Source organism: Strix uralensis, chromosome 16 (assembly GCF_047716275.1).
Source record: "Strix uralensis isolate ZFMK-TIS-50842 chromosome 16, bStrUra1, whole genome shotgun sequence".
Lineage (NCBI taxonomy): Eukaryota > Metazoa > Chordata > Aves > Strigiformes > Strigidae > Strix > Strix uralensis.
The window spans coordinates 20,150,385-20,174,813 of record NC_133987.1 but is presented as its reverse complement, the minus strand read 5'-3'; the positions used below and the strand labels follow the sequence as shown (position 1 = coordinate 20,174,813).

The 24,429-nt window shown below is 53.4% G+C and overlaps 1 protein-coding gene across 9 annotated transcripts in view; it reads right to left on the bottom strand.

Annotated features, from left to right (window-relative positions):
- PRKCB (protein kinase C beta) overlaps nt 1-24,429 on the bottom strand; it is a 131,208-nt gene that overhangs the window by 16,967 nt on the left and 89,812 nt on the right. For all 9 annotated transcript variants that reach the window (XR_012631134.1, XR_012631133.1, XR_012631135.1 and 6 more), the window contains 7 exons: nt 18,404-18,577; nt 14,237-14,328; nt 13,235-13,297; nt 11,237-11,375; nt 7,906-7,986; nt 7,530-7,637; nt 1,756-1,896 (listed from right to left, as the gene is read on the bottom strand). Coding sequence is in view for 6 of the 9 variants with exons in the window: in XM_074885907.1 (XP_074742008.1) it covers nt 1,756-1,896; nt 7,530-7,637; nt 7,906-7,986; nt 11,237-11,375; nt 13,235-13,297; nt 14,237-14,328; nt 18,404-18,577 (798 nt within the window). In the remaining 3 variants the exon portion in view is untranslated. The remainder of the gene's footprint in view (nt 1-1,755; nt 1,897-7,529; nt 7,638-7,905; nt 7,987-11,236; nt 11,376-13,234; nt 13,298-14,236; nt 14,329-18,403; nt 18,578-24,429) is intronic.

Below are 24,429 nucleotides of genomic sequence, written 5' to 3'. Positions count from 1 at the left end.
GAGGACAGCACAAAGGCACCGCTGCACAGGAGTTAACTTTGTAAAAACATCTGTCTGAAATTAAAATACACAGTGCCAAGCGTACACAGAGCATCGCTGGCAGACCTGGGGTGAGGAGCTGACCTCCTGCTCGGCAGCCGCCCCCCCATACGACACCACGTGCCGGGAGGGAGACGAGGCTGCGGAGGCTCCTGCCAGGCCCAGCTCATGGGGGGTTTATTCATATTTGATCAGTCAAGCAAGGAGCTGTAGAAGGGAAAAGGCTGCTGGAGCAGAGAGGCATTTAGAGGGAGCAGAGCTGAAGAAGCCGAGCACCCCACACCAAATGGATTCCCACTCCACGTTTTCCCTGAAAGCAGAGTTTTTCCAGGCACTGAAGGGGTCCCTTCAAAAGAACAGGTTTGCTGTAAAGCAGAGGAAAAGAAGACATGTCCCAGGTTGTTAAGGGCAGCAGGGCAGGGGAAGGCTCAGCTGAATACCTAGAGCATCCATCTCTAGACTCTGAGTTGTGATCCAGGATGATGGATTAAGAGTGTGCAATGTCCCCACCTTGACCACTGGGCAGACATGTCAGCCCCTATCAGCCATGCAAACCAGATTTAACTTTGGACTCACAGTTTTCTGTAAAACACCAGTGCCCAACTAGGGCACAGCAGCCAACAGGCATGCAGGAGGTGGAAACATATGAGTAAGTCCATGCCTTAAGGACCCAGACTACCACAGAGAGACCCAGACAGAGCTGTGACCCTGCCAGTCCTGACAGCAGTGAGGAGAAACAGAGAAATCCAGGGAGAGATGGCCCTGTCCCCCAGTCTGCGTGGCCACTGCTGCCTGCGCGTCCTCTCTTGGGAAGGGCAGAGAGATGCAGCAAAGCAACATCAAAACCCTGCAGTTTGCAGGCTCATGCCCTCGTGCTGCTTCAGCCTGAACCTTGTAGGCAGTGGGAGATGGAACTCGCTTTGCAGCTGGGGCTGCACCCCGCCCCGGCACGTGTCACTGCAACAGCGGCGGGACCACGGAGCAGTCAAGTAGTCTCACTTTTTCTTGACAAATAGCTTTCAGATTACTCATACCTCCACCTCAGCTTCGCTGCTGGCAGCTTATCTCCCCCTCCAGCCCCGCGCTCCCAGCACACTCAGCATCCCTCTCGCTAGCGGAGCCCATCTCAAAACAAGGAGACAAGAGCGAGCAGCCCGGTCCCCCTCGCTGCGGAGCTCCTCTCCTCTCCCCTCCTCTCCGCCCGCACACCAGCCGGGCTCCAGCTTTTCCACCGCTTCACCTTGGAGAGAAACTGTTGAGTGAAATACAGCTCCGTGGCCAATTCAGACAGACTATGGCGCTGAGCTAGATGTTGAAATAAAGTCTAGATTAAAAAGGAGAGAGACCTGTTCAGCTTGAGAAGAAGGGAGGAAAAAAGCCAACAGAAAGACCGACCCTTGCGATAACAGAGACAGCGCTGCAAGGCCGTTAAATCCGTGAGCGAAACGCGCGGCGTTTCTACCCTGCAAGTGAGAGCGAGACAAGGCGCCCCAGAGTTACCCCTTCACAGCAGTGGTCTGACACGGGCCACACCTGAGGAGACGCGATCTTTTAAGCAGAAACACGGTACCTCCACACCGTGGGCAGGACGAGCCGCGCCGGCACGTGTGCCTGGGTAAGCGCACCCACGGGCACGGGTGGGAGAGACCGTGCAGGAGAGAACCCGCGTGTGGGAGAGCGGGAGGGGAGAACCACGCTTAACGCAGCCAGACTTACAGCCTTTGGCTTGAAGGGAGGCTGGATCTCCTTGCGCTCCAGCTTATCCCAGTCGATGTAGCGGAAGAACGCGTGCTCCTTGATGTCCCGCTCCCCTTCCGGACCACATCCCAGTCGCTTGGCAGGGTGCTTGGTCATCAGCTTGGGGAGAGGAAGAGAAGAAACAGTCACTCACAGGGTGTCCAGCTGCTTCCCAAAATGTCCACTTTGAGAAGCTCCCAGGACGCTGTGACACCCCCAGCTCCCACCTCCTCTGCTGCTGTGGTGCTCCAAGCAGAGGACAGAGGGAGAAGCCGGGGCAGCTCCAGGGTCGGGGGAGGTTGACAATGGCTTACGACAGCAGACTAAGCAGATCGCAGGGACACGAGCACTGGGTGGGATAAGCACAAACCCCCTTTTCCTCTGGGAATGAAATTGGTTCACCAAGAATTAATGTTGGGTGATGGCAGAGCTCCTCGCACCGCTGCAGCCTCCGCAGCCTGCTACAACGGGGGGAGCAGGATGCGTGCAAAGCTGCTGAGTGGTCCCTGTGCTTGGTAGCCAACTTCTCAGCATCTGCAAAATTAATTTTAAAGGCCACTACTCATTTAAGATGAACAACCTGCCCTCAGAAACTTTCATCAGCCCTAGAAGCAGAAGCCCCACTTCTCTGGAGCCACGGCAGCACAGACAACAGCTGTATTGCTAATGAAAGAGTCGATGTGGAGGAAGAAAGCACAAACAGTCCATTAAGGTTGTTTGTCATCTAAACTTCTCCTCTTCACTGGCTCAATAAGAAAAGTGAAATGGACCACAGGAATTAAGGGCGGCTGTACAAACATTAATATCCTGGGGGCATTGTTCAGAGATGAGATGGAGATTCCAGAGATTTGTAAGACACTGATAAGCACGGAGAACATGAGCCCTACACCTGCGACGAAAGGACTACTTTATTAAAAGCAGGGCGGTTAAAACCGACCCCAGAGCTGCGCAGCGGTGGCAGCGAGCCTGACTCTGTGTCCCAGGGACGCGGGTCTGCAAGAGACCCTCCGCTGCCCTCCTGCAAGTCCCTGGGAGGGACAGGGCACCCGCGGCTCAGCAGAAGGGCCTACCCCTCTGGCTGGAGAGCTGAGAAACCTCCCCACTCCTGAAAAATAAGGTTTTTATAAGCAAGCATCTTCTGACAAGAAAAAACGCATCAGCCCAAGCAGCCGGGCAGCAGGCCGAGCTCCTCGGCCCCGAGGTCTAAGCGCTCTGACACAAGTCAGCCCCGCCATCTGTGACTGAACAAAACAAACCTGCTCAGGGAAGCTGATCTTTGAAAATAACGCTACAACAGGGAGCTGAAAGCAAGGAAAACCCCCAATCCGAACAGAAAAAAAACCCCAAACAACAAACGTGAAGGAAGAGCGGAGCTGCTAACCATGCTAGCAACGAGCACTACAGCCATGGCCAGCAGCTGCGAGGGCAACCAGCCGCGGAGCGGCTGATGGAGCGAGGCCTCCCTCAGCCACGCCCCAGCCTGGGAAGCGCATCAGCAAACACCGAGGGCTCCCTCGGCTCCGCAACCCGGACAAGGGATGTTCCAGCTTCCACAGTGCCCTGGGCACACGGATGGGCGTCTGTCTGCTCCGGCTGCGGCCCGTCCCTGCTGACCCTCGCCACCCCAGGGCTCCCACGACACCCACTTCGAGGTGTGCTGGGTGCAGCTAAACAGCATCTTTGCATCTCCTGGGCGGGCTCTGGACAGTGTCCTGACAATTCAATCAGGTCCCGTTTAGCTGTGCTGAAGCAAGCGAATAAAAAGCATCCTGTGACTCAATAAGGTTTTCCTAAAGCAAGTCCCCGACAACAATGTGAGAGCCTGGAACGTGCTAATAAACTGATGTAGTGATTTGGCTGTCGCATCGAATAGCTTAGCTTGCTTTCAGCAAACACGAAATCTGTTCATGGGGCTTTTCTGTTAAATGCTGACCCTGAACACAGACACACCTCTAGCCTCTACTGCCCGGATCATTTGGGGGAAGGAGGGAAAGCAGGGCTGTGGGGCAGGATCCGTGCCTCCGCCGACACTACAGCTCACTGCGCACAAAATTCAGCCGTGAAAGCACCCGAGAGCGCAGGTGGGACAGACGTGAGGTCACTCCTCGGCACGGGGAGCCCCGCAGAGCCAGCGGGCAGGCAGCTCGCTGCCCCGGCCCCACGCACCCCGCTCCGCTTCCCGGCCCCGGCTCCCTCCCGGGGTCAGCGACGCTGCCCAGGCCCCTCCCCGAGCGGACCCTCCCCTGGGGGGGAGCCCGATTCCCCCACGTGCACCCAGGGAAAGTGTCTACAACTCTGCCGGCACCAGCTGCGCCTCACCCACCTCGCTGCCCCGCAGACGCTTCCGATACACACCCCGCTAAACCCAGCTCGTGCTCTTTCATTAATTAGCTCTTCCAGCCGCAGCCCAGGTTCGTACCTGCTGTCTTGTGCTGGGAACTGTTTTGCACACACCCACCCCCCCCAGACTGAAGCGTCGTGGTTAAAGCCCCCAGAACACAAACACACAGCGAATTCAGGGCAGCTCAGCCGACTAATGAATCGTTTCTACCTCCTGTACCTGCCTGTAAAGCCGAACAGAGCTGTACTACAGTGCGGTTATTCAGTATTTTCAATATATGCACCCAGAAATTAAATTTTGTCTTCCTATTGTGCTTTTATGCATGTGAGCATGAAGGCACCATCTGTTATTGATATATAGGACCCCATAAACATGCAGATTGATTCTCCTGGCTTACATAGGATAATCACTTAGCTTTGTTTGTACTAAACAGGAACAAGTTGATTTAATCCCCTTACTAACACAGCAAAAACCCTTCAGGCTTCCGCAGATAAAGAAGGATGCTTCAGACCAAACCACCTGTAATGGTACGTCTGACGTCTGGAGCTCAGATACAGCAAAGCCCAAGCCTGGACTCAACTGCTTTGCTAAACCGCAGTGTTATATTTTGTCTCTGGAGGGCAAGCGGACGCTGCGTCTTCAGGGGCTTCATTTCACGGCAGCACGTTTTGCACCAAGAGGCAAAGCTGGCCCGATGCTCTCTGTACATGTGGGATGAGAGCACACGGCTTATGGGCAGCAGCCCCCGCCGGGGCCTTCCCGCCACCGCGGCGGCACAGCCCGGCCCCAGCCCGGCGCTTTGGCCTGAGCCAGCAAACCCCCCGGCACCCTGAAGGCTCCCACCTTCCAGCTGCCCTTCGCACGGCCATGGCACACCCGCACCTCCGAGGGGGCTGCGGCGCTCGGCAGCTCTTATGTGCTTCTCCCAGGCAGCACCGCCAGTGGAGATACCACTCAAAATACCTGTGCGCTTTACTGTGGCAAACATGCCATTTCATGCCTCTGCTAGCAGGCAGGGATTGAAGAGGGGGCTTATATTCGCAGACAATCTGTTCACCTGGAAAGGGCTGCTTTGCTCAGGCACAGTCAAACTCCTCCATCTGGGACGGGAAAGGGCTGATGGTTTGTGCCAGCGCCCATCTGCACGCACCCGCACGCCGCGCCACGGGCAGGAACCAGGAGCCTGGCTCCTGGTAACCAACCCAGAGCTCAGCTGAGCTACCTGCACCATGGAGAGAGCGGCTCCGGCATCAGCCCTTGGAAAAAAAAATCTGAGTTGACAGCAGAGGAGGGAAATGCTCCATTTGATCTGCTAATTGATGCTGACTGTCGACTCAAGGAGCTGTGTTCTGGTTAACTCTCCATTTTGCTTCCCAGCCAACGATCTCTGATTAACGCTTGTTTCTTGGCTCGGGCCAATCCAAGGCTTTCAGGATCAGATGCTTTTCATCTCTGAGCTGTGCAACAGTAAGTGATGACTGGCACCGGCACGCTGGAGTGAAACCGCGTGGGAACAACAGAATTGTTTTGGAGAGCATGGCAGTGAAATACCAACCCCATCACATTTAGGAGAAGAGGTTTCTCCAGTTGCTTGTTCTCTGGGTTGGTGCCCTCCTGGAAGACTGACCGTGCACCCACACGAACAGCATGGCCTCGATGCCCCTGCACTCATGGAGACATATTTCACTGTATTCCAGGGGAAAAACGTAAATACTTCGTTTCCAGCTTACTGACAGTTCTTCAATACTGCACATATTTTTAATTAAACTTTCTGCTGTAGCAGTTTGGTGGCGGCAAAGAACGTCATGAGTTTTTATGCGCTTCCCTGAAAGAACAGTTGTACAAAGGGAACCACCACTTCACTGCAAAAAAATAAAGAGAATTTATAAAGGACCACGCTCTCCATGCGTGGCTAAATGTCCTCCCATGCAGCTTCACATCTCCAAAAGTGAGAAAAGCCGTTACAGCTACACCCAGCAGACGTTTCAGTCATGGTCTCTCCTTGTCTATTTACAGCATTCACATTTGGACTGATGCAACAGCAAACAAAGCCGACAGTGGGATTCATCCCTGTGCCAGCCTCCGCTCCCTCGGGCACGCTGGGGATAATGATGTTCAGCATCACCAAGCACCTTCCCTCCCCCCTGCCCGGCTAGGGACACAGTGGACTTTCCCTTTATGTCCCAAACACCAACAGCGAGAGGACTAAGAGAGGGTGAGAAACTTTCTGGACAGTCCCCCCTCGATCACCAGCGTGGTTTCTGGATTTTACCACGTTCTGCTGTGGGTGGGTGCCAGGCAGCCCGGAGAGTGTCCCCTCTCCAGCATCCCAGGCGGGGAGCACCTGCGGCAGCTCCTCCCCACGGGACAAGCCAACGCTCCTCTTTCACACCAGCTCCGAATCCTGGCAACACTGGAAAGAGGCTTTGAAATGCCTCAGTAGGAGCGTTAAGCGCAAGATGTGTCATTTGTAGATAGAAACACTATTTTGAGGTATAGAACATTCAGATATTTTAAATATTAACTATTAAAAGCAAACATTTTTTAAATTCCTACACAAACACATATTTATAGCCCTGTTTGACACTGGCTGGCTGAGATGAGGCTCAGTCCAAGCAATAACCGTATGCATAATAACATCAGGACCTAGCCAGCCTTTATTCATCACAGCCCAAATTAATTCAGACTGCATTTAAGTCTTGCTTAGGCCCAGTCCATAGAGAGCTCAGGGCACTGGGCGACGCAGAGCTTCACTGCAAATTAAAAGATCTGATAATGAAAATACTGCCCTGACCCAGCAGAGACGCACAGCAGCACCGAACTTCAGGTGCTGCTAATGGGCAACTCACCGGAGCTGCACGGAAACCTCTGCAGGACGAAGGCTTTGTATCTGATCTTAGGAAAGCTATTTAGAAATCACATTCATTTTCTCTAGGCATCATTTTTCTTTTCAGGCAAAGATGCATAAAGCTCCCCTGCTGTCGCCTAAGGGGGAGGAGGGGTCTCTGGGAGGTGCCCTCAACTCCCACATCCCATCCAATGCTCCCATTTCCTCCTGACCTTCACCTCAGCAAAGACAGACCAGCGCTCCAGTCCTACCTGTGTTTCTGCTCAGTGTAGCGTAATGGCACAGAAAGGATCTGGGGCTTATTTTTAATTGTTTTAGTATGTACACACGCGGTAGCACAAGTTGTGGTTCTAGGAGCAGAGAGCACGGGCACCGGAACGCAACCGAGTTTTGTCAGATTCCCCTCGCGCTGGGCACCCGCAGCCCGACCGGGGCAAGGGGGGCAAGGGGCGCAACGGGGGCAAGAGCCCCCCATGCATGTGGGGCTGCCAGAGGTGCACAGACAGCACTGTGCCCACTGGCTGCTCTTCTCCCCGCTCCCAGAAATCGGAGGCCAGCCCTTACCCCTTTGCAGATGGCCACTGCCTCCTTGGACATGGACTTGGGGTAGGCTACGTTGTGCTCCATGATGGACTGGAAGAGCTCGTCTTCATCTTCCCCCTCAAAGGGAGCCTAGAGCAAAGCAAACAGAGGGTCAGCGGCATTTCTCGATCCTTGAGCTTCCATCTGCAGCCGCGATTCTCATGAAACAGCCCCGGCTGCGCCGCGCGGGGACTCGTGTCTCAGCATTGCAGTCCCCGGGGCTGCATCCACGGCTTCACCTCCAGCACGGAGGAGACGCCCCCCCGCCGTGTGCCAGCAAGAAAACAAACTGCCCGTCAGCGTATGCTCACAACGGAACTTAACACGATCCCACAGGAATCAATTAAAATTCAATTACCTGGCCAGCTAACATTTCATAGAGCAGGACTCCAAATGCCCACCAATCCACGGACTTCCCATAGGGCTGATAAGCAATTATCTGAAAACAACACAAACAGCAGGATTACACTCCCATTTTTAACCTGTTGGCACAATGCAAACTAATTTCAAGCTGCAGTCCACATCAAAAGGGCAAGGTTATTTACTGAGACACCAGTCCCTGAAACAGTGGGAAACTGCAGTTATAAACAGAACACACGATAGGCAAAAGGTTCAGCAACTTTAAAAAACCATCAGCCCTCAACATGCACTAAATATTAGAAAAAAATCTGAGATTATTCACTGTGATTTGAGACAGATTCATTCTGATTCAGACGAAATTCAGCATATTTGTTGTGCTGTTGCAGACTCGTGGCAGCCTGGCGCGTTGGAGCTGGAGCAGCAGCCGTTCCTGCTTTCCCTGATGCACTTTGGGATTATTTTTTTTTTCCGCTGACTTCAGTGCAGTTGGTTTGAAATAACAACACAGAGTGTGGCCCTTCGTGGATGGTACGTGACCCTTTTAAAACAGACTTGCAGCATATGGGAACTCAAAACCCTCTGCATTCCCAGCTGCCAGTTTGCTTTCTATTATTTATTGCAGAGCATCCTTCACAAAATAACCTAATAACAGTCCTACCCCTACCTGAGCAGTGTGGTTGTTCTGGAGTTAGGATATAACTTTGGGGTCTTTTAAATTTAAAAATGTCAATATTTATTTTGGATAATATGAATTTTTGTATTTTCCCACGATTTACTTTGCAAAATCTGAAATACCCTGAATTTCGTGGCCATATGACCCCGCAGCAAAGCCACCCAGCTAACGTCCCTCCGCAGAGCGAGGGTGTGTCGGCGGTCTGGGGCACCTACAGCCGAACCCAGCGCGGGGGTCGGTCCCTGCCAGCGGGACCCCACGTACGAACGCCCCGGGAGAGCCCCAGGGTGTCTCGGGCGCTCAGCTCCGGCCCCGCGGCTCAGCGCAGCCAGACACCAGCTCCACACCCTCGGCCCAGGGTTGCTCCACTGGCCACCCCCCACCTTCCTTCCCTTCAGCATGGGGGTCCCACCACCAGCCGGGCTCCTGCGGGCACCATTCTGCTCTGAAGGGCCTTTCAGGCTCTGGTTTATTTGCTGGGTTGGTGCTGATGGGTGGCATTTCAGCGGTTGGGGTTTGACAGGCCTTGGGCTTTGCCATCTGTTACTTAATGCAAAACAATTACGCAATTTATTCATCCTAATTACTGAATTCTATTCTGCAAAGATTCCCGTACTCAAGTGCAAATGCAAATCGTGTGCTAATCGCAGGAGAATGCACGCAGCAATCCGGCCCCCCAGGCCGTCACCACCCCGGCTCTGAGCAGGGCTTGGGAAAAGGCCCCGCAGCGTCCAGCGGGATCTGGCCAGGAGGTACCGCAAGGTGCAGGCGAGGGGCTGCCACCCCACCTAACAGGAGACGAGGTCCATCCTGTGAAAGCACTGGCACCAAGGGACAGCGAGACAACAAGACTGACATCAGTCTCCTCCTCTGTCCTGGTCCCGGTGCGGATCGCCCGCCAGCACCCTGCGGGGTCACACACAGCCTGACCCTTCCTGCTGAGACGAGGCGCTGAGTTTCAGCCCAGAAATCCCTTGACCGAGCACACTTCAAGTTCCTCCCACTTGTTGTTTGGATGATTTACTGTGCTCTGGGAAATTTAGGTGTGAACTGTTCACACCATAAAGGCCTTTAAAAGGAACTGGTACTTAGGAGAAATCCTTGCAGAGAACAGCCTCTGTAAGTTGAAGTCGCCAACTGCACATGAGGGAAGGTCAAAGCCCAACAGCTGAAGAACACGTTTTGTTCAGAGGAAATTACACATGCGGGGTCGTTTGCACTCGGTACCTGTCACCTTGGCACGCAGAGCTGTACCTCAGAATAGAAAAAGCCCTAAAAATGGGTCAAGCAAATCACAGGACATTTTTACCCTGAAGACATGTTGGCTTGAGAACGCTGCAGCTTCCTGACGGGAGGCAGCACGGAGCAGCAGAAGGGCCCTGGAGCAGAGCCACACACAGGGACCCCGGCTCTGCCACCCAGCCAGAGACCACGCTGGAACCGTGGCCCCCCTTTTTCTACTTACAAAAAATAGGGGATGTGTATATTCCGTTTTTTGAGACCCACCAGTAGCAGGCTTTAATACCATTCCTGGGTACCATAGCAATCTGCATCCTAATTTCCCATTTTCTCTTTTTCTTTTTGGGAAAAAAAAATATAGGGCAAGCAGAAGAAAGTCAGAATTTAAGTGATGATGCTCAGCCAAATACCAAGAGAACTGGTCATCTGTCCTGCTCTGAAAGAGTATTAATCACACACAGCAGCTGAGCCACGTACCAACAGGACACCAGTATTAATCTTGGTACGATGAGGATATGTAATAACAAGTAATTAAAAACCTCTCTGGCTACAACAAAACACAACGTAGTTTGGCATACAAGCGCATCTAACTACGTCCTAGCAAAGAGACTCTCTTTCTCTAAAATATTTAAATGAATAAATATTAATCTCATCATTGAAAATTCAGCAGAGTGAGAAGATTTTAGAGGGATATTTTTATGTTAAGGGAACAGACATTTGGGAATAATTACCTACCTGAATTTCACAAGTCTGACATTAAATTGCACCCATATAGCACTTTAGGTAAGTGTCATATGTGACTCCATCTCATAAGTAATAACCAAATGCAAAGTAATTTTGCAGCGATCTAGAGCTGTAGATAGGGAGCCTCTCCTCATCAGACACACAGCCCTTCGCTGCAAGTAGCAAGCTGGAAAGATCTAAAGACTTCCACCTCACATGGAAATATTATTCACTGATAATTCCATTTTTCCCACCGGTCCTGTCGCGCTGGAAGCGGCTGTCGCACGCGGCGAGAGGCTCATCCTCCGCAGGAGCGAGGGGCAGCCCTTGGCGGGTTTGAGTGTGCCAAGGACCGGACAGGGGTGGTGACACCAGCGGCACAGACATGGGAAAAACACCCAGAGAGGGAAAACATGCTGCAGGGAGACCAGCGCGGAGGATTTTCTGTGCTTTGAGGCAGAAGCAGGGCACGCCGCCGGAGAGGCAGATCCAGCATTGCTGCTGCCTTAAAGGTAGCCTTGGGGGGACAGAGAGCGCCGAGGGGATGGATGAACTTTCCAGGCTGACGGTGAATTCACTAATGTCCCCGTTGCAGTCAGAAAGCTGCCCAAAGCAAGGTCACCCCAGGGAAAAGAGCATCAGGCTGGCTGCCGAAACACGGACGGAGCATCTCCTGCCCTTCCGCGTCGCCTACCTCGGGCGCAATGTAGTCCGGAGTGCCGCAGAAGGTCTTGGTAGTCACCCCATCCCAGATGTTCTCCTTGCACATGCCGAAGTCCGCGATCTTTATGTGCCCCTCGCTGTCCAGCATCACATTGTCCAGCTTTAGGTCTCTACAAAGTGAAAGCAAAAGAGTGACACAACAGGCCCCGCGTGAAGCCGCCCAGCGAAGACACACGTCTCCCGACTCCAGGTCTCTCCTGTGAGTGAGCTCTGGCTTCGTCTCACACCCAGACTCTTTGTAGGATAATGTTTGGGGAAATGAGTAAAAATAAGTCAGAGATCTGTCAGGATGAAGTGTTTATTTTACTTTTAACCCACAGGAACACCATGCTGGGCAAATTGCTTTTAAGTGTACGACAGAAAACACTCTCATCTAGCAGGGAGACAGATTTCATAGATTTTTTTTTTTGCGCCTATGAAAATCAAAGTGTATTTAAAGCTCACCAGCAATGAGGAAGGACCGACTCAGCAGAAGTCCCTGCATCACCTATGCTACGCTCCCCCATGAAAATACAAATCTGTGTTTCTCTGATCCCCATCCACAGGGTATCTGTTAGTTATGCCCAACCCTGCAGGAGCTTTGCTCTTCAGCACAAACTGTGGAGGCAGTTCCAGCTGCAGAGCTCCCGATCCGGCTCCCAGCCCTGACCAGCCTCCCCAGAGGACACCCAGAACACACTGAAGGTCAGTTTTGCAGCAAAAACTCAGTATTTCAGGAGCAATTTATACATCACCAGCCATGTAATTACCATCCAGTTCTCTGATCTGTGCCGTGCCTGGCTTCTGTTCTGTACAGTAAAGCACGACTCAAAGGTTTCCATTTTGATGTTGGAACATGTCTGCAGGATTTCCCTCACCCAAGGGTGACATTAGGTGACAAGGCAGGTGACAGAGCAGGCCAGGCTCAGCCGGCTAGGTCCCTGCGGCCCTGCCTGGCTGCACACCCCGTCTGCATGTCTGGGTGACCCCTCTTTGTAGGCACCCCCGGCTGAACCACCCCGCTGGGAACTCTGCTCGGCAGAGCCGTGGGGCTGCACGGTGCACGAGGCTTAACTTCGCTAAGTAGGAGCCCAACAAAAAGAACAGCATTAATTCACAACTTCTTGCTGTTTTTCGAGACTGTTTTTCCCAATTATTGTGTCAGTGCTTAGAAGGCTGACAGGCCAAAGGCAGACGGACACAAGCCTGGATTTGAATTCGGAGGAAGGAAGGAAGACGAGGCACTGGGGACTGGCAGACCTAGAATCTCTCTGTAGCAGCTTGATGGCAAAAAACATCCCTCCTGTCAGCTCTGTTCCACTTCTTTCATCTTCGGAGCAGTCTTCAGCATCTCATAACTTCAGTAGCACAGCTGGCATTTCTTTTTGCAAAGCAGTTAATGGTATCTGACACTCATTAGGATGCTCTGCTCTACACTGGGCTCTGGGAATGCTCCCGAGCGGGGAGCAGCGGCAGCACACGAGTCCCAGCAGCCTCAGAGCCTGGTCTGGCCCTTGGCAGTGACCCAGCTAACTCGGGCTGCTCTAATCACACTGCGAACGGGACAGAAGTTTTCGTGGCTGAACCAGAAGTGACAGACTCACGCTGCAGATCTCAGATCAAGCCATTCATAAGCACTTACTCTAGTGTTAACGGTAAGAGAATAGTGCCCTGCAGCAAAGTACAGGGCTCACAACTGGTCCCTGCTGCCAGGGAGCATTTGTGTCATAGGAAGAGAAACGCGTGAAACAGAGGCAAGAGAGGAACCAAAGCTGCCTTCCTACAAAACGGGGACACAGACAAGAACCTTCTCAAAACCCAGCCACGCCACAAGGCTCCCAGCTCCATTTCAGGCCAAACCTGACCCGTGGCACTAGCAGGGAGCTGAGCCCCGTGGCCAGAGCCCCGCCGAGCTTCGCAGCGGTTCCACCGCTCTGGCTGTGGCTGGAGCTCTCTGGGGAAGAGAGGAAGGAGGAACTCGCTCACCTACCGATAAATGATGCCTTTGCTCTGCAGGAAGAAGAGGCCGATGGCTATTTCTGCTGCGTAGAATCTGAAATGAAAGATTTAAAAGGCAGACTGATAATTAAAGGAGATGAATCAAAATGAAAACCTTTCAAATCCCATCGCGCTAAATGAAACGCGTCGGGCATACATTACCAAAGGATAAAGACTGCCACAACATAAAAATACGAGACAAGTATCACAGGAGAATGACACAGCCCACCCTCCGCTCGTACCGGGCAGGGATGCGATCAGGTGGCTGTGGGCTAGCGGGGGGCTGTCACTTCTCGTTACACAAATTCTCATTAAGCGAGGGCTGGGATCTATGGCTGTTCGCTACCGTGTGCTGGCAAGGCAGCTGCAAAGTTATCTGTTATCTCGGGAAGGCTGTGGAGATAACATGCACCACCACTGCTTTCTTTAAACAATATTCTGGGTCTCAGAGGACTCTCCAGAGTGCAAAACACTGGTTCAATCCCACCCAGGCTCTGCTCACTGTTTATGGTTTTTATTTAAGCATATGAAGGCTTTCATGAACACATTCTGCTCTGTCTAGATAACAGGGAGCTAAAAGCCACCAGTGAACGCTCGGGTTGGCAGTGGAGCCAAAGACCTGACGTCCCTCTGATATCCTGGGGAGGGGCGTGGGGCAGAACAGGGGTGTGCTGGCAGCACAGTGGTGCGGGGCTCACCAGCTGCTGCCCATGTCTCCCAGGGAGCCTCCAAACCTCCCTGCCTGGAGCTTTTATGAAGGTCAGTTGTTTACCTACCAACAAGTGCAACGTATCCCGAAGATGAGCTGGAGGCACCAGCGTCCTTGGCACCAGGCAAAGAATCATCCTGCACCTTCTGATTCCTGCCGCCCTTCCTTTCCCCTCCCTTTCTGCCCAGCACTTGCACCACAGAAGCCTGTGGCTGGGACTATATTTATGGCAAAGGTACATCAAATACCTACCCTGAAGGTGCCAAACTGGGCTACTGAACTTACACAGCGTGTGGCTCCTTAAACCTCCCAACCTGCTGGATCTGGTACATTAAGTCCCCACCATTCACGTACTCCATCACAAAATACAAGCGATCCTAAAGGAAAAAAGCAAACAGTTAGCAGCAGAATTATTAGAGCAGGGAATCTGCAGGGGTCAGAAATAAAGACCAAGGCAACTGACAGCTCCAGGCTGTATTTTTCATGGCAACACAATTCTCATCACTGCCCTCCCCAAGGGGTGCAGGCGGAGCTCGTGTTCATCCAGGGTCCATAAGACAGATGTACTAATTCCTCTGCAACGCTCTGGACTCAAGCTCTGCACCTCTGCAGACAGATCCCATGGAGAAGGCAAGCAGAGGAATTTCTAAAACAGAGGTTTCTCACTTCCCATTAATAAATTTGCTCTTGTTCCTCACGGAAGCTGTTCTGCAGGGTGTCTGATGAGACAGCTCCATGCTGGTATTTCCCCGGGCACTGTGTTGATTCATGCACAAGGGACATGAGCGGCTCCTGCGGGGACCAGCCTCCATGCACGGGCAGTGACCAGTACGATGTGGCCGAGCACTGGGAGGGACGAGCACCAGCAGCTCCCCCTGTCAAGCCGAGGAGGCAGGAGAGGGCTGCGTCCCTTCTCCTTGCTCCTCCCAGCGTGGGCTCAGGGTGCACTTAATGTTCACACATGGTTAATTCATTAATTAATTGTTAAGAGTAGAACAAACAGGTCCATCGGTGAGTTTGAATCAATTAAAACACTCACTGGTAGGTGCAATCAGAGCCACCTATAAGCACACACTGACTTTTGCCTCTAATGTGTAAAATGCACTTTGCTTTCACTAATTAAGACTCTCCAGATTAAAGCACCCCTCCCTCTTCCACAGTGCGGCAGGCCCATAGGTGTGGGCCTAAGAAATTCCCAGGTAAGTGTTTTTCTCTGCACCGTGCTCTCCACAGGGAAAGCCAAGCCGGGGGCAGGGGCAGGCTCGTGCCCTGCCCTGGAGCCGCCGTGGCTGCAGTGAGCTGGCCAGGGGTTGTACCTACAGCACCCTGCACCCACTGTGAGCGTTAGTCCCACTGGGTGTAAGCCCAGTCCTCTGAACAGTGCTGGGGATTTGAGCAAGTGTGGGCCATCATCAATCCCAAGGAGAGCAACAAGGCAAGAAGCAAGACCTGAGTATTCCCACAAAGCTCAGAACCATGGATTAATAAAAGAAAAGCAGCTGGATCTTATGCTGCATCTTAAGCTCCAGCACGAGCCCCGCAAGTCTGGGGAGACACAAGATCTGCGCAAGCAGGAGCTCCACACCAGCAACACCTTCACCCTGGGGAATCTGTGCCCTTGAAATGCCACTTTCCTCTGATGTTTCACAGCCCTTTTTTTTTTTTAGTAGGAAATGGCTGTGTAGAAAATCGGCAAGACTGCCAAAACCACCAACCTAAACCGCTGCAGGACGTTTCTCGGGGAGGGAGTAGCAACAGCTCCGGCCCACCAGAGTGCAAGGGAGCGGGACACCGACTGCCGCCCGCGTGGGTCTTCCCCGGCCAGCAGACATCTGTGCGTCTCATGGCTGAGAACAGCAAAGCGCTGCGTAACATCAGGCCCGAGTCACCCTCCTTACAACAAGTGACTTTCTACAGCCTTCAAAAACCAGCTCTGGGGCCTGGACACACAAAGGCGTCCCTGGGCTCGCCCCAGCGCTGGAGCGCAGAAGGAACGACACAAAGGCTGGAGCACTGCGAGAGCTTCAGCCTCGCAGAATTACATAATAATTCATAATATTTCCCATTCTTCATTTCCTCCTGAAATAAACCTTGCCCTGCTTTTAAGACACTAAGGACAAGGAACCCAGAAGATATGCAAATGTGAGCATTACCATAATAAGGGCTACGGAGTAACCTGGGTAATCAGCTCCTCCACCCCGGCCGCTGCACAGCCCACCCTGACACCTGGCCTCAAAGGGAATTAAATACAGTACCTAAGGGGTAATCAGGCTATGGAAAACGTGTGGCACTGATGGGATGGAAAAGAGATTTCAGCTCATCAGATGCCTGGGAATTTCGGAGCATCCCCCTCTGTAAATGACTGCCTCTGCCAAGGCATTGAGCCACTTCAGCAGCGAGGGGCAGGCAAAGTCACCTTCAGCAGCCACCGTCACGCTACTCATCCTGCGACAGCAACTGGAAAGCAAAGCAATATCGTGCTCATTTGCAGCTGCTTCCTAAATATATCGATCAACTTCAAGAAGGAAGAATATTAAAAGGATGGTCTCTTGAAACAGCCAGCTGAGCTCTAAAAGCAGGATCTGAGCCTTCCTCATTTGGGTGGAGAAGAGAATGCTGGTGCTTCAGAGAAAAAAACCATGATGAATAAAGCAGCCAGATGGCTGGCCAGCCTACGGGCTGGGAGCGAGGGGTGGAGAGGGAAAGCTGTCCTGGCTCATGCCTACAGCAGAAAAGGACGGGCTCTGCCCAAGCCTGGAGCATCCCAACTCCCTGAGCAACAGCGAGTTACAGATATGTAAATACCCCCCGCAGAGCCTCGCATGGAGCTGGTAAAACACGCACGTCCCTTCCTTGGGCAGCCAAGGCGCAACTGCGGGGGCTCCTTCCACTGCCCCCCTTCTCCTCCTCCTCCTCCTCATTAACCACCCGACGGGTCCTCCTCCTGCCTGACTCTCCACTGCGGTCGAGAGCCAAAGCCAGGACAGCAGCTGTGTTCCCCATCCACCTGTTATTTATCACTTCTCAGTGTCACTGCTGCTGCTGTGCCCTTCGCTGCTGAGCCCCAGAGGAAGGGAGGTCGTCAGCAAAGACCTGGCTCACCCAGGGACACCCAGCTCACCCTCTTCCCAGAAGCTCAGGTGCTGGTCAGGATGTTTTTAGGGCAGAGCATGCCAAAATCCCACAGCCAGACCAGCATGGGGCTTCTCGTCCTTCAGACCCACGCAGGAGCTGTCTCATTGCTCATCTTCACTTACTCTTTAAAATGCAGATTTTGGGCTTTTCTCTCTCCCACCAGTCGCTGAACTAACAGCCTCGGATGAGAAGTGTGCTCTGGACTGTGCTCCCAGAAATCAAAGTGCTTTGTGCCAGCATTTGATAATACACCCTGCTATACATTTTGATTACATTACAAATACGATTACTATTAAGCTACTATAGGTCTGCCAGGAATAATCCTGCGCTGACTCACTTCAGATGCCAGAGAGATGCTGTGTGAAATAGCTTCTCCTGCCACATTTTGATTACTGTGCTGCAAAGCTGGTCTGCAGGCTTTAAATACACTAAATGTGTTTGGTAAATGAAATTTTTGGGATAATATTAAAATGTAATCCTCCTGGATGGCATTGTCATCGTTCTAAAGGACTCTGCTGATTCCCTCTCCTGGCTCCCACTGCCACGTACCTGGAGGTTTTCATTCACAGGCTGCTCGATGGCTGGGCAGAGATTGCTTTAAAGGTTCCCTGTCCCCTCCCCCCCGCCCCCCCGCTTCCAACTCGTACAAACTCAATCACATGCCCATTTCAAACCGAATTTCTGCCGTTTGTGTTGGGTTTCCTTCTCTACTCAGGTTTTTGATCATAACTGAATCCTGAGAAGAAAGCGCAGCACTTTGCTATTGAATCATAATGGACATCACAGGCTGGGGGGGGGCACTCGAGGGGCTGGGAAATCACATCTAACAGCATCCAACAGCTCCCCGATGAAAAAATCTCAGGGGTGCAGATATTGTGCGTTACTGCCTCCAGTTTAACACACACACATTTTGTTCATGGCGGCACAGTGGCAAGCAAATTGGACACATTGTGAGGTTGCCAAGGCAGAAAATACATGGCCACTTTTGCAACTGTAGTGATGTGTATCCAGAAAGGAAACACAGAAGGTATGTTTTAGAGAAGCTAAAATGCGTGACCAGGGCAGAAGTCCCTACAGCTCCGTCCACACAGCTCCCAGGCACCCTACAGCCACCCAGAAAGGCACTGGTCCTGGGTAACCGGTGACACTGGGTCTCTCTAGAAGAGGGTTTCTGCCCACAAACTCAACACTGAAGCCAAGTGACTAATATCTGATTTGTAAAGTGTCAGGCTCCCCCAGCTCAACGTCCAGGCGCCAGCGGGGTCCCCGCTCCACGCTGCCCTTTGCCCAGGGACAGGCTGCGGCGCCGGCACTCACCATCGTCTGAAAGCAGGAGTGGAGCTGGGTCAGGAACGGCGGCTTCCCGGAGAGAGCCAGGACGCGCTTTTCAACCATCGTGCACTCTACGTCATCGTCCTGGATAACGACGTCCTTCTTCAAGATCTTAACGGCGTAGAGCTCATCCGTGCCCTTCCTCTCCGCCAGCATCACCTGCACGAGGGAGAGGACACACACAGGATAAAGGAAAACACGGATCTGCAATGTTTCTAGCTTGCCATGGCCAACAGTTAAAAATAACAGCTTGCTTATTATCCTTGGCTCCCATTGTAACTCTGAAAAGGGATTCAGGTGCCAAATGATGCAGAAAGCTACCAGCGGTATTTCCAAAAGTATTTAGGACCCTAAGTCTGACCAGTAACACATCTACCTTCTCACCATCTAATCGCCTCGAGAAACCCAAACCAAGGGGTTTACTGATGTCTGAGCCACAGATCACCCTTCACCACCTCTCCCCGCCGAGTCGAGCCCTGATTTGGCACCCTCCAGGCACAAGCAGCATTGGGGGAGGACATCAAGAGTTTGATGAGTCCATCAAATTATGAAGTGGTAAAAGTGGAAACGAGTCAGTATATACCAACAGTAAGAACAGCAAGAATTTCTCTGTCCCGCACACGCCCTCCACAACACACGCAGTGATCAAAACCCAATTCCATGCCCATCCATCACCAGTCAAAGCCCCTCTCGTGCAGAAGAATCCATTCAACCTCCCATTTTAAACCAGTTTTACCCATTTGCAGGTTTATTTATTATAATAAATGGGATGCGCTGGTTCTGCTGGTGCAAATTTCCCTCATTAATCCCATCAGCCCCAGTGAGGTTCCCCAGACCGATCCACCACGCTCCATCAGCATAAGCTGCTCCTCAGGCTGCCGGCAAAATAAACGGACTCTGAAACCACATTTTGTTTCCCATTTTCCCTCCTCGCACTCTCTCATCACGTTAGATCTGAGCGCTCAGTGGAAATGAATTGCTTTCCACTTGAAAGAGTCTGCAGAAATCCTCCAGTCACATCAGGAACAGGAGTTCGGGTGTTTTGAAAATAAATTATGAGAAGTCAACATCAATAGGGTGGAACTGAAATGCATTTTAGACTGTAGCAGTTTGGCAGAGGAAACGCGAGCGGGTCTCAAAGGCGACTTTCGAGACACTGAGGACAGAAGGATTTACCCTCTCGTCAGCCCTGGGCAGACGACACGGTGCTGGGAGCCCCTGCAGAGCCCCGAGCCCGGGGCAGAGCCTGTCCCGGGGCAGAGCAGCCCTTTTGGGGTTCGGGGGGATGGTGGGCCAGCCCTGGGGTGGTAAGGCAGGGGACACAGCCCGAGGACCAGGGACAAGGCAGAGGACACAGCTCGAGGATTCAGGTCTTTGGTGCCCACCTGCTTGTGGTGACAGTAACGGTGCTTGGGGAGGGCCCCTCCTGCGAGCACCCGGCTCTGGCTGGTCTGGGCCCTGGCTGCGGCGCTGCGGCCGCTGGCTGTCCTTGACACGCTGCTTGTCAGGATTAGCCAGGAAAGGCACCGGGGCTCCTCGGCGCCAAGTGCTTTGGAGAAGCCACTGACATTTACATTTTCATCAGCCAGGCTGGGATTGCAGCGGCCACACGCCACACTCCTCCGCTGGCAGGGCTAAAAACCAGACTGACAGTGCATCAGCGACTTCAGTAGCTGATTTATTTACTCGCTGATATTTGAAGAAAGTTGAGAACCTGGAGCCCGGAGCAGCTCAGCTGCCGTGATGCAGCCCAGCAAGGCACAGGCACTGGAACCAGATTTGTGCTTCATCCTTTCCTGCTACCAGCTCCCCGGGGTGCCCTGCAACAGTCCTTCGCACCGAGCCGAGGAGCTTGGCTCTCCCGAGCACCCACGGGCGGGGACAGAGCGATGCCCTGCCTGCACCCTGCCTGCACCCGCGGGCAGACACAGCGGCTTCACACCGAGCCTGCACCTCTGCCCTCACTTGGGATTCAGCACAAAACGAACCGTTTTCAGTTCGTCGCCTCCATTTATCTTCACCATTTGTACACGAGTTGAGATTTACAAGTCACCGTGCACAGGTGCTAAAAAGCAGGGCTGATTTTTAAGTGATAAAAGTGGACGGGCTTCGGCCATTCAAAGTTGGTGCAAAAGGAGAAACGACCACTCCAAGAACACAGTTTGTGGAAAGATGAAACCTGTTACCTGGGAGTAAGTGCATTAAAGGCAATTATCGATTACCTACAGACCTGTCCATAAGCCTTTCAGAGAAAAAATAACTCAGCCAGGGAATCTCTGAGCCTGGCATCTGCTACGGCCCCGAAGGGACCGTGCCGGGGCGGGGGGTGGCAGCAGGAGCCCCCTTTGGAAGCAGAGAGTGCGGTGCCAGGCAGGGCTCAGAGAGCACCCGGGTGCTTTTTGACACACTGTGCTTGGAGGCTCTCGGGGGAGCGCGCTGCTGTTGGTAACGCAGCGTCTGTGGGGATAAACGCCCCAGGAGCCTTCCCTGGGGGTACCCACAGATCAAATGCAAAGGTAAAACCAGCCGCTGGGGAACAGGGACCGGCTGCGGGAAATAACTCTGCAGGGGAGCTGAACGCGGCGCTCGGAGCCTGTCCTGCGCGGGAGGAACCCCGGGGAGCGCAGTGGGTGCCACCAAGACGCTGGCGCATGATTCCCACCTGACCAGGGACACAGCCACCACCACCCTCCAGCACGCTCGGCCTCTGCAGCACAGTGAGAGGCAGGGGCTGGCTGGCGTACCACATTAAATGCCAAAAAACTGCTCTAGGGCATATATGGACTGTGAACGTTTCATGCAGTAGCTTCCCAACAACACGGCAATCCCGAGCCCCAGCTGAGCCAACCAGTCCCGCGTTACTGAAATGGGAAAGGCAAAAGGACTTTGCAGCTGCCTGCAGATCAGCTGCGCGACACCCGCAGCGAAGAGGCCAAGTGGGAGCATCTGGGCGCGCGCGGGGGGATGCTGCAAACCACACGTTGCTGTATTTCTCCCTCACATCTGGGCTGGCAGAGCGAGCAGCTCCAGGAGCGCACGTGGAGACGGACGCTGCTCAGGATGTGGCGGAGGGTTTGCATGTGCAGAAGGGACTGCACGCTCCAGCCCAGGGCCAGTCGAGAAAACACCTTCTGCACCCTGAGCGGCTGGCACGGCATCTGCACTGGCCTGAGTAGACCTGGCCCATTCTCCGAGCAGAAGATGGGGCTGCTGGCAGCCTGGGGGGTTATGTGACCGGCTCCGGCGCCGAGCCCGCCCATGGCAGCTCGGCGGTGCGGTGCCAGCGCGGCAGCTCACGGCGAGGAGCCGCCCCCCGGCTCGGTGCTCTCGCTGCGCCAACGCCGGCGTCGCAGCTCCTGGGGTGAGCACAGCACGGGCACGGCTCAGGCCTCAGGAGGAGGACAGCCCCCGATGAGCGGGCTTAGCAACTGCGGATCGTGACAAAGAAGAGCAGGTCCCATCGCACTGTAAACACAAAAAGATTCAAAGCCGCAAAGGCAGCAGCGTGGTTTGCGAATGCCCCAAACGGCGCTGCGCACAGGATACACCCCGGTGACGGAGGGAGTGTGCACCCAAACCTCACCCCGTGCCCAGGGCACAGCTCTGCGAGGCAGAGACCGAGTCCCCGCCCGAGCGTGCCAGCTGCCAGCCCAGCTGCCACGTTTCACACCAAGAGAAGAGGAAAGCATTTCACAGCTTCAGGACGATCACAGGACATGGAAATTGTCTCCCATTGCATCGTAATCCATAACTGCAGAGGCAAAAGAATCAGCCCTGCTCAGAAAAACACCATAAAACCCCCAGAAGAGATTGACAGCTTGATAGCATAACAGATTGATTAGCTGCAAAAATATGAGCAAGCCACGTAATTTAACTTTCCTCTATTTATATTACAGCAAAGCAAACCCAGGGTGGGCTGCGCCAAGTGCTGCCACCTTCAGTCAGGGACATCTCCTGTCCCCTCGCCAGCCCAGGGGGCTGTCACCGTCCCTGCCCCCCCCCCCCCCCCCCCATCACCAGCCACGGCTCCCAGGGGCTCCAATGCACCCACAGCCGGGGTGAGCAGCAGCAGGGGCAGCCCAAGAAGACGCAAACCCACCAAGGAGCACCAAGGGTCGCCAGGGGCTGAACACTTCAAGCCAGGACCACGCACGCCCCAGCTCCTGTTCCTGAGCTCTTTTCCAAACCAGAGCAATTTTCCATCCCCTAAACCTCGATGCCTGGCTCTGTGGGGACCTCCATCTGCCAGCTCACTCGCTGGAAAGGAGCCTGCATTCTTTTTTTAATTTTTTTTTTTTTTGGTGCAGAAAAAGCTGATGTTTAACTTGATTTATTCCTGTAATATAGAGTATTTGTTTGGGAACGCGCCAGCATAATAACTGGAGATATTCTGATGCTGAATGTAGAGAAAGCAAGTTGATTAAACTCCACCGAGGCCAACACGTAAGTACCCCCGACCCTGGACAGCTGTAGTGGTGGAGAGAGAAAATTAAGCAGTCAATTGGAGGTCCTGATGCCAAAGGGTGAACAAGCTTATGCATGAGACTCACCAGAACAATTTGGTGACACTTGAAGGGCTCCTGCAGGATGCATGACCCACAGGGGGAGGGATGCTGGCGGTGCCAGCCCTGGAGAAGGACACCACTGCCAGGGGCACGGCCGGCCGCTAGTCACGGCAAGGGAGCCGAGACCGGGGAGCCGGGCTCCTCTCGCTGAGTGCCGGCATGGCACGGGTGTGAGCACCTCTGCCTGGCTCCTTCCCAAACTCCTGGCACCGCCGGGTGGGTGCAAAGCTCCTCTGCAGCCAGGCAGCCTCTGCCGTGCCACCGCGCTGTCCCCGTGCCGGGGGCCGGGCAGCGGGATGTCGGGCGGGAGGGGAGCCGCGGGGGAGCTGGCACACGTGAGGGTGAGGCTGCATCTAACCGTAGAAACCAACGTGCTGTTTTAATAAGCGCTAATTAGCATATTTATAACATTCTGTTCCAGGGAACAGTTTCTGTCACACATTCCCTTATATAAGCCGACTGAAGAGTTTGCTAATGTTTCTCAAATTAAAAGAAAGAAGATGGGCAAAAAAACCCACAACTACAGAGTTTCCAGATGCCAGGCACAGACTTTAAAAGGGATTAGGTGTTGGGAGGGAGAGAAAAGGGGGCAAAAGCGAGGCAGAAACGGGGATATATACATGTTACTGAGCGTGAGGTGCATGGGGCTTTCCTGCTCCCCTGGCTGCCAAACTGCAGCACAGATGCAAAACGCAGCGTAACGGCAGCATCGCCGGCGAGGCAACGGCTGGCTGATGCTCTGGGTGCTGGGGACCATCAAGAACGCCCCGTCTCTTCCTGTCGCAGATGTTTCAGAGGATCTCTAAGCTCTCCACCTCCAGAAAGGGAGCAAACACCCGCCTGGAGAGGCTGGGACCCACCCCGAGCTCAAACGCCCCTGGTGCTCAGCAGGCAATGGGTGAGCATCGCTCCCCTGGCACCCCCTCCTCGCCTCCGCCCCAGAGATGTGCCCGAAAGCAGAGCAACGCTCCCCACAATTAAGGCAATTCCCTAATGAGGGCGGCGTCAGGCCATCGGTCACAGCAGCTCACACCTTCCTGTGGCTCCAGGCCATGACGCCCAAGCAGCCCCGGAGGACTGGGATTTCTAATGGAAAGCATGACAAAGTTGGCAAGACCCCAAGAAAAATGAAGGCTCCAAGTCACATAATTACGAGAAGAATGAAATTCTGTTACCACTCATAACCAGTCTGGAAAGTTAATTAAAACGTTCACATATATTTGCAATTATTAGAGAAAAAAATGGCCACATAAAAAAAGAGCTTTAAAGACACAGCCCACGCGCCCTGCTTCCCAAAAAAGAGACCACGTGATTTTTGTGATGCTCTGATCAGACATCTCAGGTCTTCATCACTGTGACCCAGCAGTCACACAGTCCGGAAAGCAGCCAAACTGGGCTCCCACTACTGGGACACCAGTGCTCCCAGGCCAGGCCACACTGGAGGAG